The sequence below is a fragment of the Crinia signifera genome, chromosome 1 (genome assembly GCF_055691185.1).
Source record: "Crinia signifera chromosome 1, ASM5569118v1, whole genome shotgun sequence".
NCBI lineage: Eukaryota > Metazoa > Chordata > Amphibia > Anura > Myobatrachidae > Crinia > Crinia signifera.
The window spans coordinates 118,458,323-118,470,714 of NC_139217.1; the positions used below are offsets into that span (position 1 = coordinate 118,458,323).

At 40.4% G+C, this 12,392-nt stretch overlaps 1 protein-coding gene across 5 annotated transcripts in view; it reads left to right on the plus strand.

Annotated features, from left to right (window-relative positions):
• The window catches only part of GRIA2 (glutamate ionotropic receptor AMPA type subunit 2), a 168,598-nt gene that overhangs the window by 123,303 nt on the left and 32,903 nt on the right, over positions 1–12,392 (plus strand). For all 5 annotated transcript variants that reach the window (XR_014470322.1, XM_083172434.1, XM_083172442.1 and 2 more), the window contains exons 10-11: positions 2,037–2,243; positions 3,591–3,961. Coding sequence is in view for 4 of the 5 variants with exons in the window: in XM_083172434.1 (XP_083028560.1) it covers positions 2,037–2,243; positions 3,591–3,961 (578 nt within the window). In the remaining variant the exon portion in view is untranslated. The remainder of the gene's footprint in view (positions 1–2,036; positions 2,244–3,590; positions 3,962–12,392) is intronic.

Below are 12,392 nucleotides of genomic sequence, written 5' to 3' on the forward strand. Positions count from 1 at the left end.
AAATGGGCCAATATGACCCATTTCACATTTTTTATGTGCCCGCCATGACCCCACGATAGACGTCAACCCGAAACGTGGCGAGCGCAGCGAGCCCGCGAGGGGCAGCGGTACGCGTCCTCCGACCTTTTCATTTCCCTACTATCCACGTCGGCGTGGAGTTGAGAATATATAGTGTGGCGAGCGCAGCGAGCCACCGAGCCCGAAGCGTGGCGAGCGCAGCGAGCCCCGCGAGGGGACGCGTATACCTGTGAAGTTATACGCGTCCCCTCGCGGGGCTCGCTGCGCTCGCCACGCTTCGGGCTCGGTGGCTCGCTGCGCTCGCCACACTATATATTCTCGACTCCACGCCGACGTGGGTAGTAGGGGAATGAAAAGGTCGGAGGACGCGCACCGCCGCCCCTCGCGGGCTCGCTGCGCTCGCCACGCTTCGGGTTGACGTCTATCGTGGGGTCTAGCCCACTTAGTAACATTTGGGGGGGCAATTGAAAAAAATCGGGTAAAAAAAAAAAAAAAATCGGGTGAAAAATCGGTCGATCGGATCGGTCGCATCGTATGCGACCAAATCGCATGCGATGCGATCGATCCGATTTTTTATCTTACGACCACAACGATCTAAATCGTTGTGGCCGTGCTAGGAAACAAGTACCGAAATGATTACTCCCTTCTCATGTTGTACTATATAATTACACTTGGTTACTTAACACAAGCAGAACACAATTGATGCAACCCATTTGTAAATCACTGGAATTGTGTGGGCTGATAGAGAATAGACAACCCACGCACAAATGCAATCTCAAAAACGTCACTTAGATGTTTATTTATGAAGTAGTGTTAAATGAAATCTCTGTGGAAATCAACCGTGTTCACTGGAGAAAAGTACAGTTACCACTTCACACCATTTAGTACAGTGTTACAACTATAGCAATCACATATTTCAACACTGTTAACATAGTTTTTGTCCCCTTTTCTTGGCTACCTCCTAGAGCTTTATGAAAATCAGTGTTGATATAACAAGTATAGAAAAGCAAAGCTTTTCATCACTTGGATATTAAACTTAATCCCATCTCATGATGATATGATACATACTATTGGCAGCACCTTCATTGGAATATTCACTAGCGCAACCTCTCCAATGGATCAGAATCTGATAACCACCAGCCAATCAAAGCCTGGCTTAGTTACCAGGCAGCTTGAGGGACTCAATCAGAATGAATCAAGTGGCAAACGATTTACGGTTAAATAATGTCTTAACGGGGACAGCTAGTTATCGTACTGTCTTTTGGAAAAGGTGAAATTTGCAGGGCACAAGGACCGGGATGTACGATGGGTGTGGCAGAACCTCCTTAAACTGCAGACGCTGCAAACCTCTTCCCAAAGATGAAAGAGCACCTTAAGGGTCGACAGCAACCACCAGCTTTTTTTATGATAGATTTGCCTGACTTGTCAAGCATTGGCGCACATGTGTGGAAAGGGATGGGGCCTACATTGAAAAGGGAATAGTGCATTACAGTACATAGAGGATAAAGTTATCATGTACTTAAAAAAAGTGTTCAAATGTGTTCAAAAATAAAAAAACTTATAGCCATGGAGGCATTACTTTTCAATCCAGCATCGTATATACATTGGCAAATTACTTTTTCTTAAATAAAATATTTCTGAAACAAATCAAAACTGGTTATTCTACTATAAGTCTTAGGGTCTGCTTATAAAGTTTTTGCATAATTCTAGGAATTGTTGCTATAGTCTGATGAAGTAGATTTTACGTTATTATCAATGGGGACTACGGTGTGACCAATATGTACTGTACCTATGACTTTTCAGAGTTTGACCCAGTTTATGCCTATGGAAGCATATTCACAGGAGAGGGATCTTTTCTTTTGCACCCACATCCAAAAGACTGTATGCATTTGGTTTTACTCCTACTCATTATTATTTCCAGTGTTTACTTGCACATATACTATACTTTTAGTTTTGGTTAATGTGCAGTGTCCACATTAATGGAACTACTTGTTAAATAATGACTGTGATTTTTTTAGGAAGCCCCATATGTGATGTATAAGAAAAATGCAGATCAGTTTGAAGGGAATGATCGCTATGAAGGATACTGTGTTGATTTGGCTACTGAAATTGCCAGGCACTGTGGATTTAAGTACAAACTGACAATAGTAGGAGATGGCAAGTATGGAGCAAGAGATGCAGAAACAAAAATATGGAATGGAATGGTGGGCGAATTAGTTTATGGAGTGAGTATGAATTGTAATTTTTCTTCCAAATGCATTTTCATTTAAAACATGTACAATCAAATTTCCTGGCAATATGTCATAAGCAAATCTGAAAGCAGTGATTATTAGACTTGCCTCTAATACGCGTAGAATATTTTCTTTATAAAGCAAAGTAGAGAAAGCAACAGCCATACGAATCTCAAGTCTCGGGGTGCATCTCAACTTTCAAAAGTCATAACTGCAAACTAACCAGTATATATATTCTTTCAATATACAATAAACCGCAAACTTAATAAATGACAGATGAATGATATGGTCAAGTCAATTGGTTTCAATTCTCTTGGATATATCTCTGTTTTCGGTGTTTTCAGGGCATCGACAAACTAATCACATATTGTGTTTAAACTCTGTGATGACAATACTTCACATGGCACCAAGGGAGACGAGGAAACATTTTCCTGCGGCCAAGATTTACAATTACATATAAAACAAAAGACAATCTTCTCTTTCTTGTCCTAACATAAATCAGAATTTTTCTTTCACCTCTTTAACCTTGACAGCTGACATTGTTATAGTCAGAAAGGATGAATAGTACTACTGTTCCGGGAATGTACATGCATATATATTGTATTATCCACAAATAGCATACTGTACATCAGGAACAAATATGTACATATAACTGTATTTGCAGTAACATATATATAAACGGGTGTCATTCCTGTGCTGGCTAAAATTGTGACCCTAAATAGCCAAATGCAGTACAGGAATACTCTATATACAAAGCAAAAAGAGCAAAATAACCACCACACTGAGGGATCTCTATGGATCTGTATGGAGTCATCGATTTTAAATATGTGTATTATATTAAATAATAGAAGATATTTTGTAAAGCATAGTATTGTGTTATAAATCTTTTTTATATTAATTTATTTTGTTGGTGATCATTATCATCTTAAACCTTTAAATGTAAATATTGTATTCTCTGTCTAATACCCCTTTCACTCAGAGCCTTGGCCCATAAATAAATTGTGTAACTCGGGTTGTGTGTTTATATGAAAGGTCGACCCGGTTGAATGTGCAGAGACCCTGATCTTGTTTATGAGCTAGGTTGACACCAAATCACACTGACAAGCTCCAACATTTTTTCCTGGGTCCATGCCTCATTGTATGAGGGATTGCAACACGATCCATTATCCAGGATCGGACCCAGGATTATAGTGTGAAAGGGGTATTCGATAGCATATCCACTATACAGTATGCAAAAGTTCTTTTAAGCAGCTATACTGTAATATACAAATAATAAAGTTTGCCATTCGAAACAGGGTGGTACTACTGCTGTAATTATAATTACTTTATTTTGTTTTACAGAAAGCTGATATTGCAATTGCTCCATTAACTATAACATTGGTGAGAGAAGAAGTGATTGACTTTTCAAAACCGTTCATGAGTTTGGGAATATCTATTATGATCAAGAAGCCCCAGAAGTCAAAACCAGGAGTGTTTTCCTTTCTTGATCCTTTAGCATATGAGATCTGGATGTGCATAGTATTTGCTTATATTGGGGTCAGTGTAGTTTTATTCCTGGTCAGCAGATTTAGTCCATACGAATGGCATACTGAGGAATTTGAAGATGGAAGAGAAACACAAAGTAACGAATCATCTAATGAGTTTGGGATATTTAATAGTCTCTGGTTTTCCCTTGGTGCCTTTATGCAGCAAGGATGCGATATTTCGCCAAGGTTGGTTACTCATCTATTTCTACTTTGTGCATTTTTGGTCTGAAGCGGATGCCGTGGTGCATATATATTCACAACAATGAAGAAACACTTCATATTGCAGTATAACCATTAAGTTCTTTATGCCGACTTTTTTTTCTACAAATCTATGATAATGTTAAAGCCAGCGTAGATACCTTTTATAAATATACATTGTCTCTCGTGAAATTATATACACCATGTAAAGATTACAGAAATGCACAAGGTTCCGATCATTTCCCGCCTTCTTGGAGGGGTACCGTGTTTTTGCTGCATTCCCATTTTACAGTGCAATAGGAACTGTAATGGGAACAAAGGATGGTGAATTTTAAGTTTGTTGGTCATAGGTCACACAGTTTGCACTTCATGGCTTTGAGAGATTCTATATTATACAATGTTTTTACAGTTGTATACAGTATAACAAAGACAAGCATGGTTCTCCATTAACATTATACATACAGATTTTTTTTTTTTCATATTTTTACAAATTTCAAGTAATACTGTATATCATTTTTAGAATTTTTTTTAACTACAGTACATTCTTCAGGTGTCACGTCATGGATACATTCTGTTTCTTAAGAAACATTTTCTCTATATTTATCTCCCCAAACGTTTCAGGGCAGGAGATAAATGTTTGAGATACATGCATCTTAGGCAATAGACTCTATTCCATAATTTCATTTTATACATACAGTAGTTGTGGGGAAACGAATGAAAATTCATAAAAAGCCAAAACAAAGCTTTAACATAGAAGAACGCTCTTTTCCTTTTATGAGGTGACCGCAGAAACCTGGATCCGCACTCTGCTTGTATGTAGGTAGTATTGTATGCCTATTTGTAATGACGAACTACAGAAAAGTACATCATTATTATATATTGGGCTCAGTATGTTAACCAGGTGAATTAATAGGTACAGTATCCAAGCTGGGTAATACGTTTGTCAATATATCAATATATTTGTACCACATAAAGAGAGGCAAGATTTTCAGTTTTAATACTACACCTGTTTTTAATGATAGAGGCTGGTTTTATTGTTCCTGTGAATACTTGATTAATATACAGTGACTTTCTGTAACTGCTGAGGGTATAAACCAAGAAGCATAGTAATTATCATATATTATACTGTATATTTTATACTGTGTGTTTCAGAACTTGCCATTTTTAATTATTTTTGCACATGGTCACCACCTGTCATCCAAGCCACATTCACACTAGTATGCACTTTTACGTACTCTAGTCAACAAAGTTATGATGCTTTGTGGTTCATGACTGAAACAGTTGCAAGAATTTGAACCCATGCTGCCACAGAAACACTGAAATCAGCATCTGGGAAAATAAAACCAGTATGCACAGTACTTACAGTTTGGTGACAATTTTACATATACCCATTACCATGACTCTTGTATTAATACAGATGTGTTCTTTTATATTGTGGTTTCAGTCATGCCAAATAGCCTCTCTCAGCGCACAAGGATCTTTATGCCTCGTGGGTACATATAGCTCTTTTCTTAAATATGTGCATTTTGTTTACATAAAAGCAACAACTAGAAATGGTAAAACCACATTGCTGACCCACATTGACCATTGAAGCTTGTGACATTTGTATATGTGTGTGATCTGTGTAAAAAGTGCTCTGGTAAACTGAGAGAGACTTTGCATTACATCTGTGATATGACTAAGACACAAAATGTATCTAAAATGATGTTCAGTTCCTCATCTTGGAGCATCCCAGTCATTCCGGGCGTCTCATGCTATATGGTGTAAAGACACTCAGTGTATGAGGACACATCTGTATACCCACACTACACAAGGTACATTACTTTAGGTTAATGAACTGCACTGCTAATTTACAAAACAAAAGATATACTGTACATTAGGTAAAGTTCTTTGTATGTCATATAGGCCCTTATTCTGATCGGTGCGGCCCGATCAGAAATATGCGGTGATGTCCGTCTTGGCGAATCCCCGCCTTCCATACGGATCGCCACCTCCGTCCGTATGCGGATATGTGGCGGTCCGCATGAATGTGGACGGGGATACGCCTCCTCCATGGTGGGAGCAGCCCCTGCATTCGATGGTCGCCGAACATCGAATGCAGGGCCGCACGCTCCACCAGGTCCCGCAACACAAGACCACACGGACACTTGTCCGTGTGAAATCTTGTATGGGGGCGGGCAGCTGACATCCGGCGATGTCAGATGCCCGCCCCGTACCCACGCGTCACGGCCTCATTACCATGCATACGCCCCGCGTTTGCATGGGAACGCCCATGAAACGCGGGGCGTATGCATAGGGTAATGAGGATAAGTAGCCCCTCACGCCCCTCTACGCCCCCTGTGCGGCGTATAAAGAATCCATGCGGCGAAATCGCCTGCACATGCGCAGAGTGACCTCTGCACATGCGCAGACGATAAACATCGGCGGCCCGTACGCAAGCGGGAATATCCGCACCGATCAGAATAAGGGCCATAGAGACATAACAACCATCAAGCACCATAGTAAATTTTGATAGGTGTGCTGGCAATCATCTCCAATACCCATCTCTACTATTGTGGGCATTATCAGGGGCCTAGGCATGTGCGTGCATCCAGTCATGGGTTTTATATCTGGGGGCTTCATATTGGAAACAATTACCGGGCAATGTACCTCTGGCCCCATAGCAGTGGCATATCTGCTTTGACTGAAATTACTGTATGTATATCTGTAACTATAATACAGTATATAGTTCTTCTGTATTACTGACAACATTACCTCCTTTGCTTGATTTACTAGAGACTATCACATGCATTTTATTACGCAGTCAAGCAAATGTTTCACAAAACACATTTTTAATACGTTTTTATCCTTCAACTAAGAATTGTCTTTAAGTTTGAAGGTCTGGTATAGAGTTAGTATAAAGCCTCAAATGATGTACCTGAAAGTGCTAGACAAAGCACAATTATCATGGAAGGGGCATGCAGTATTAAACACCTCTAGGCTAAGGGAATAGCTGGAAAGCCAATGTAATTATTCTTTTGCTTCTACATGGCATCTTCCTGACAGCTCCTTTTGTGAAATGTCTCTCTGCTTTATTCTTCACTTACATTTTGTATCACTATAATTATCAGCCGGCTCTACTGCATATTTGCCTACAGTGATTAGTCTCCAGACCTTGGTGTTACCAAATATAAAATTGCATTAGCAAGTTTTATGGCTCAAACTAGGATTTGATAATGCTCTGGTGTAGTAATCATCACTGAGCTCTTTCTGTGTTTTCAGAAGTAAGATCTGGGCTTTATATACAGATATTGTAAAACTAGGATCATTTATTCCAAAGAAGTTTACTGCATGTCATCTTTCTGTTGGTTTATATTCTGGTTTGCGCTAAGGAATATTATGTTATACTTTATTTTTCAAAGCTTATGGCAGTCTGGAATGACCTTCCATTACCAGTATGTATAGAAGTACAAAGTTTTAATGCATTTTAACTAGAAAAATGATCTAAGGACTGATTCATGTCTGTAAGTAAAGGAAAATGTAAGTAACTAACTTGGTGTCTGGAGCAAACCATGACACAGTGCAAGTGGAGCAAATACATTTAATGTTTTCTGTGCAAGGATGACGCAGCATAGCGAGAGAGTGGGAATTTACAGCTCCCTCTACGCCACTGAAGTAAACTGGAGCTGGTGAGCACATGTGCCCACTTCGCATTCACTTTGTTGAGACGCAGCGGCGATGTGAAGGAGCTTTGTTCGCATCACGGTGCCGCTACAGTAAACTGCTATATTCAGCAGCACACTTGTAAATATAAATACTGCCTGCTTTTGCATGTAGCCCACAGCTTTATTTTTAAAGTGCAATATAGATTTTAGTTTGGACAAACCTCACCCAACCAGAGCCAGATTAAGGTCTAAATGGGCCTGGAGCTGAAAATTATCAAGGGCCTATTATGCGCAATAATAGGGGTTGTGGCCAGCACCTGATTATGTGGGAGGCTTGACCAGTGTTCTGGTTGGGTGGTCTGCTCATGGGTCTCTATTTTTGTAAATACTTTCAACTAATTATATATGCCTGGAAAAAGCAGGAGGCTGGCATAGGAAAAATGCAGGAAGATATATTGGCGGGTGCCCTCCAAAAGGTGCCCCCGCAGGATGCCGATGTCATAAAATCCTAAAATACTTGCGGGGTGAGGCGGCACTCCAGTCGTAAAAAGAATACTGAAAGACAAAACTTGGTAGACAACATTTCAGCACCTTTTATGTGGTCATCTAAGTTTACCACACCATATACCGGGATGCGGTCAATATGTCGGTGGTTGGAATCCCAGCTGTCAAAATACCAATGCCAGAATCCCGACCACTGCAATGCACTTTGTCCCTTTATGGGTGTCCCCCGCAAGGGGGAGCGATCCACAGCCCCCCCTTGTCGGCATTGCGGAGGTCGGGATTCCGGCGTCGGTATTTTGACCGCCGGGATTCCAACCACCAGCATATCATACCGGACCCCATATACCCCTTATACCAATCATGCAATTTACACAAACTGAGCCAAAATTCATGTTATGCCACACAGATTAAGGCAAAATTTTTCCACATGGATTGAGCCAAAATACACACTATACCAAACAGATTAAGCAATAATGCACAATATGCTTCATAAACGGGCATTGCGCGCCAAAGGTGCGCATTAAAAATTACACCATAATGCCCATTACATGTTAAGCCACACACCATAATGTTCATTAAGTATTATGCCAAACACCATAATGCCTGTTAAAAATTATGCTACATAAGTGCTGCTTACCTATATGCTCATTGACAGGGATTACATGCTCATTGCCATGTGGGATTGCATGCTCATTGCCAAGGGGGAATACATGCTTGCGGTAACTGGGGGGACAGCTGCCGCCGGGCAGAAATGACAGCCATTGACAGCCGGGCAGAGAGCAGGGGGCTGCCCCGCTGTATTTAGAGCAATGCAGGTCCTGGCTATTTGAAATAATACCCCTTTCACACCAGAAAATGCAGGGATTTACCCGGGCTGGCCCCTATTACACCAGCCTAGTTCCTGCATTTTCTGGTTTGAGGAGAGAAAACTACCCCACCCCCCCTTTAAACTTTAGGGGTAGTTACCAGCATTATCTTCGGAACCAACTGACCCATTTACATGTGGGCTAAGAATGATTTTCAAATGATTTCGGTCCTGTGAAACTGGGCCATTTGGTTCCAGAGAAATCTGTCCTCAAACAACATGAACAGCCATGAAATTACATTTCAAAAATGAAAAAAATCGGTTTACCCGCAATATCTCTAGAACCAATGAACCCATATGGACCAACCTGGTATCAGATTGAAGGCCCAGCAATTTGAGTTAGACTGAGATCAACCTCGAGCTTCTGTGATGCCGTTGGAACCAGGTGGGGGTCGGAATTAGAAGGTCTCATGTTATCCTATGGGGAAAATGTTCCAGCTTTGCCTGGCGGTATCTCCAGTTCCCGGGGGGCTAGCAACGCAAGGCAGGGCTTGTTGGAAAGCCCTGACCCTCAGTTATAAAATGGGCCTATTTAGAGAGTGGGCCTGGAGCTGTAGCTCCATCAGCCCCATTGTTAATCCGGCTCTGCACCCAACGGCGGGTGAGGTTTGTCCGAGTTCGCTGGAGATCATGGATGCTGGCCGAACGCGGATGTATTTTTAAGACGTAAATTATTTCCATGCATGGTTTTTGCTTGTAAATGATTGCCTCGTAGATCCTGACGCAAATCTAAATCTCTCCACCTCATCTGCAGTGCAACATGTTTTTACCCAGTTTCTTGCTATTTTGCTTTATTTAAAAACATGACTTACAGTAAGTCCCTTGTAAGGAACGTCCTAAAAATTTGCTAAATTAATAGATGTCCCATAGGTTCAGCATATTGTGTATATATATATATTGCATACATTTTTTTTATTTCCAGCTTGAGGTTGTGATCGCATTTTGAGTTAGAACTTCGTGTCACACTTTTATCTTTAAAGCTTTATCAGTGCAGATATAAAGTTATTCCTAAGCACTGCTGCCCTATGTTAGTGTGGATTGCAGTTCCGAGAGTTTAAGATCAATGTTGTTGGGTGCAGTGGGTATATTCTGTATACAAGTAGTATGTTCTTGTGCATGATTCAGATGCATCTGTGAAAATGGATGCTTTTTTGTGCTAATTGCGCATGTGTCTGAGTCACAAAGTATGGTGTCTTACAAATATGTGCGTGTGTACTGCATTTTATGTGAATGGATGCATGAAATACTGTAGTTATCTTTGCTATGGAAACTGGGCAGCAAGTTTCAAGTCGCACCAAGTGACTGATTCCAGTGGGAGTGTCAGAGGAGTGTTGAAGGCGCATATATGCAGCTTTATATGAGTTTTGCATATGGAGAAGGGAAACCTGTTACTGCAGATCTATTGCACCTAGCAGTGAGCTGGTGCAAGTGCTAATACTAATGATGACACTTGAGTCTGTGAACACACTAATACATTGGACGGAATAGTCTTGCACTTTCAGACACACAGACTTACAACTTAATTTGGGTAATTATGACATTACCATATGAAAGTGAGTCAATGTCGCAGCCATAGGGAAAAAAAGCAGACATAAAAGCCTGCGACTTAGAATCAGGGTCACTATGTGTTGTTGTCAGGTTCCCGTAAAGCAATTAAAAACCTATAAAGACTATCTCAGGCATTGGTGTCTGAAAGGTTGTGATCCATGGCTAACAATATATTCTCAAAAATGATTAGGCAGCCATGTGTGCAGAGTGGATGGGCATTGTCATGGTACAAGGCACTCTCCTATTAGGAAAACAAAATGGGTAAATATGTTACTCTGTATTGTAAAGTAATGATTATCATTGACCTTAACATCTAAAATACTGTTCCAGAACTGTTCCTGGAATATAAGCCCATGAAAATGACGAAGCACCAGATCGATTCGCTGCTGGTAGCAAGCATCTACTCAATATTTGCTACTGTGCATTATCAAGTTTTCTATCTTATCTTACTTTTGTCAGGTCAGCCAGTTGATCCATATTTCCTCATCTGTTATACTTTGCTTGGCTGACCATTCTTGAACTATAATGATGATATGTTTGCCTTTGAGTTCCTGGATGACATCACCTTAGACATGGATGCGTAGAAAACATTACCAAGTTGAGCAGTATTACAGGTCTACTTATCAAAGAATATTATAAGGATATTGCCCCCCCACCCCCCCCCCCCCAAAAAAAACAACAACATTTTTTTAGAGTGCCTGTAAGTATTAAGCATCCCCTAAATGTAAATACAGTAAAGGGGACCACAGTCTTTGATGTCCATGTTTCGACTGAAAAATCAGCCCAGATAGGTTTCTATGGGGGCCAATTCTTACCACATTTGGAATTCTCCTTTGTCACTAAGACTCGTAAGACATGGTAAGACTCCTGCCAAGTGCACCCCACCATTCATCTCTATTTCTAAATACAGAGTAGTACCAGCCATAATTATTGTCAATCTAATGCTGGCCACACATCCAACCAACTTTCCTTCAACCGTCCAACTAGTTGATTGGATGGAATAAAAACCTGGTACTGGATAGGAGCAAATGTAATTTGTAATTAAGTCATTTGTTTCCCAAATCGGAAAATGGACAACAACTGTCACTCAGACAATGTACTGTAGTTGGACCTATTTGATTTAAACAATTTCACTGAATGTTTTTGTCCATTCTCCTGAGTTTGTGAGCAAATTACTTATTTGCATTTGTTCCATTCAGTACCAGATTTTCAGTCCAACCAACTGGTTGGATGGTTGGAGGAAAGTTGGTCTGATGTGTGGCCAGCATTAGTCTCGCTCTTTTACACATGACTTCAACTATATTAGGTTATTTGGTAACTAAATTCATATGCCACACCTGTGTAAGTGTTTTCATGCCTGTATCTCTGAGAAGATGGAGCAACCTTAAAAGCAACTCCCCAAAGCACTGTCAATCAATTGCCCCTATCACTATCTCAAGTAAAGTGCAGTGTTAAACGTGTAATTTGTTAAATTAAATGATTAGCTTTGCAGTATTACACATCAAGCACTGTTTTTTACACTGTGTGGACACAATGAGGATGATGCAGCATTGAACATACTGTAGCCCCAATTACTGAGTGTATTGTGCATGACTATGCACTGTACATGCTTATTATTATTAATAATGTTATTTTTTTATTTATAAGGCGCCACAAGTATTTTGCAGCGCCATACAAAGGGCATAAAACGGAACAGTACAGGGAGACAAAACTTAACTTTACAGTAAATAAAATACAATAATTGAGTACAGGTAAAAAGATCACCACAATTTAATACACATTACAGCTTAGATGTAAGTAGTGAGAACATGATCAATGTACTACAAGGAGCTGGTGGCCAAAGATGGAGATGAGTATG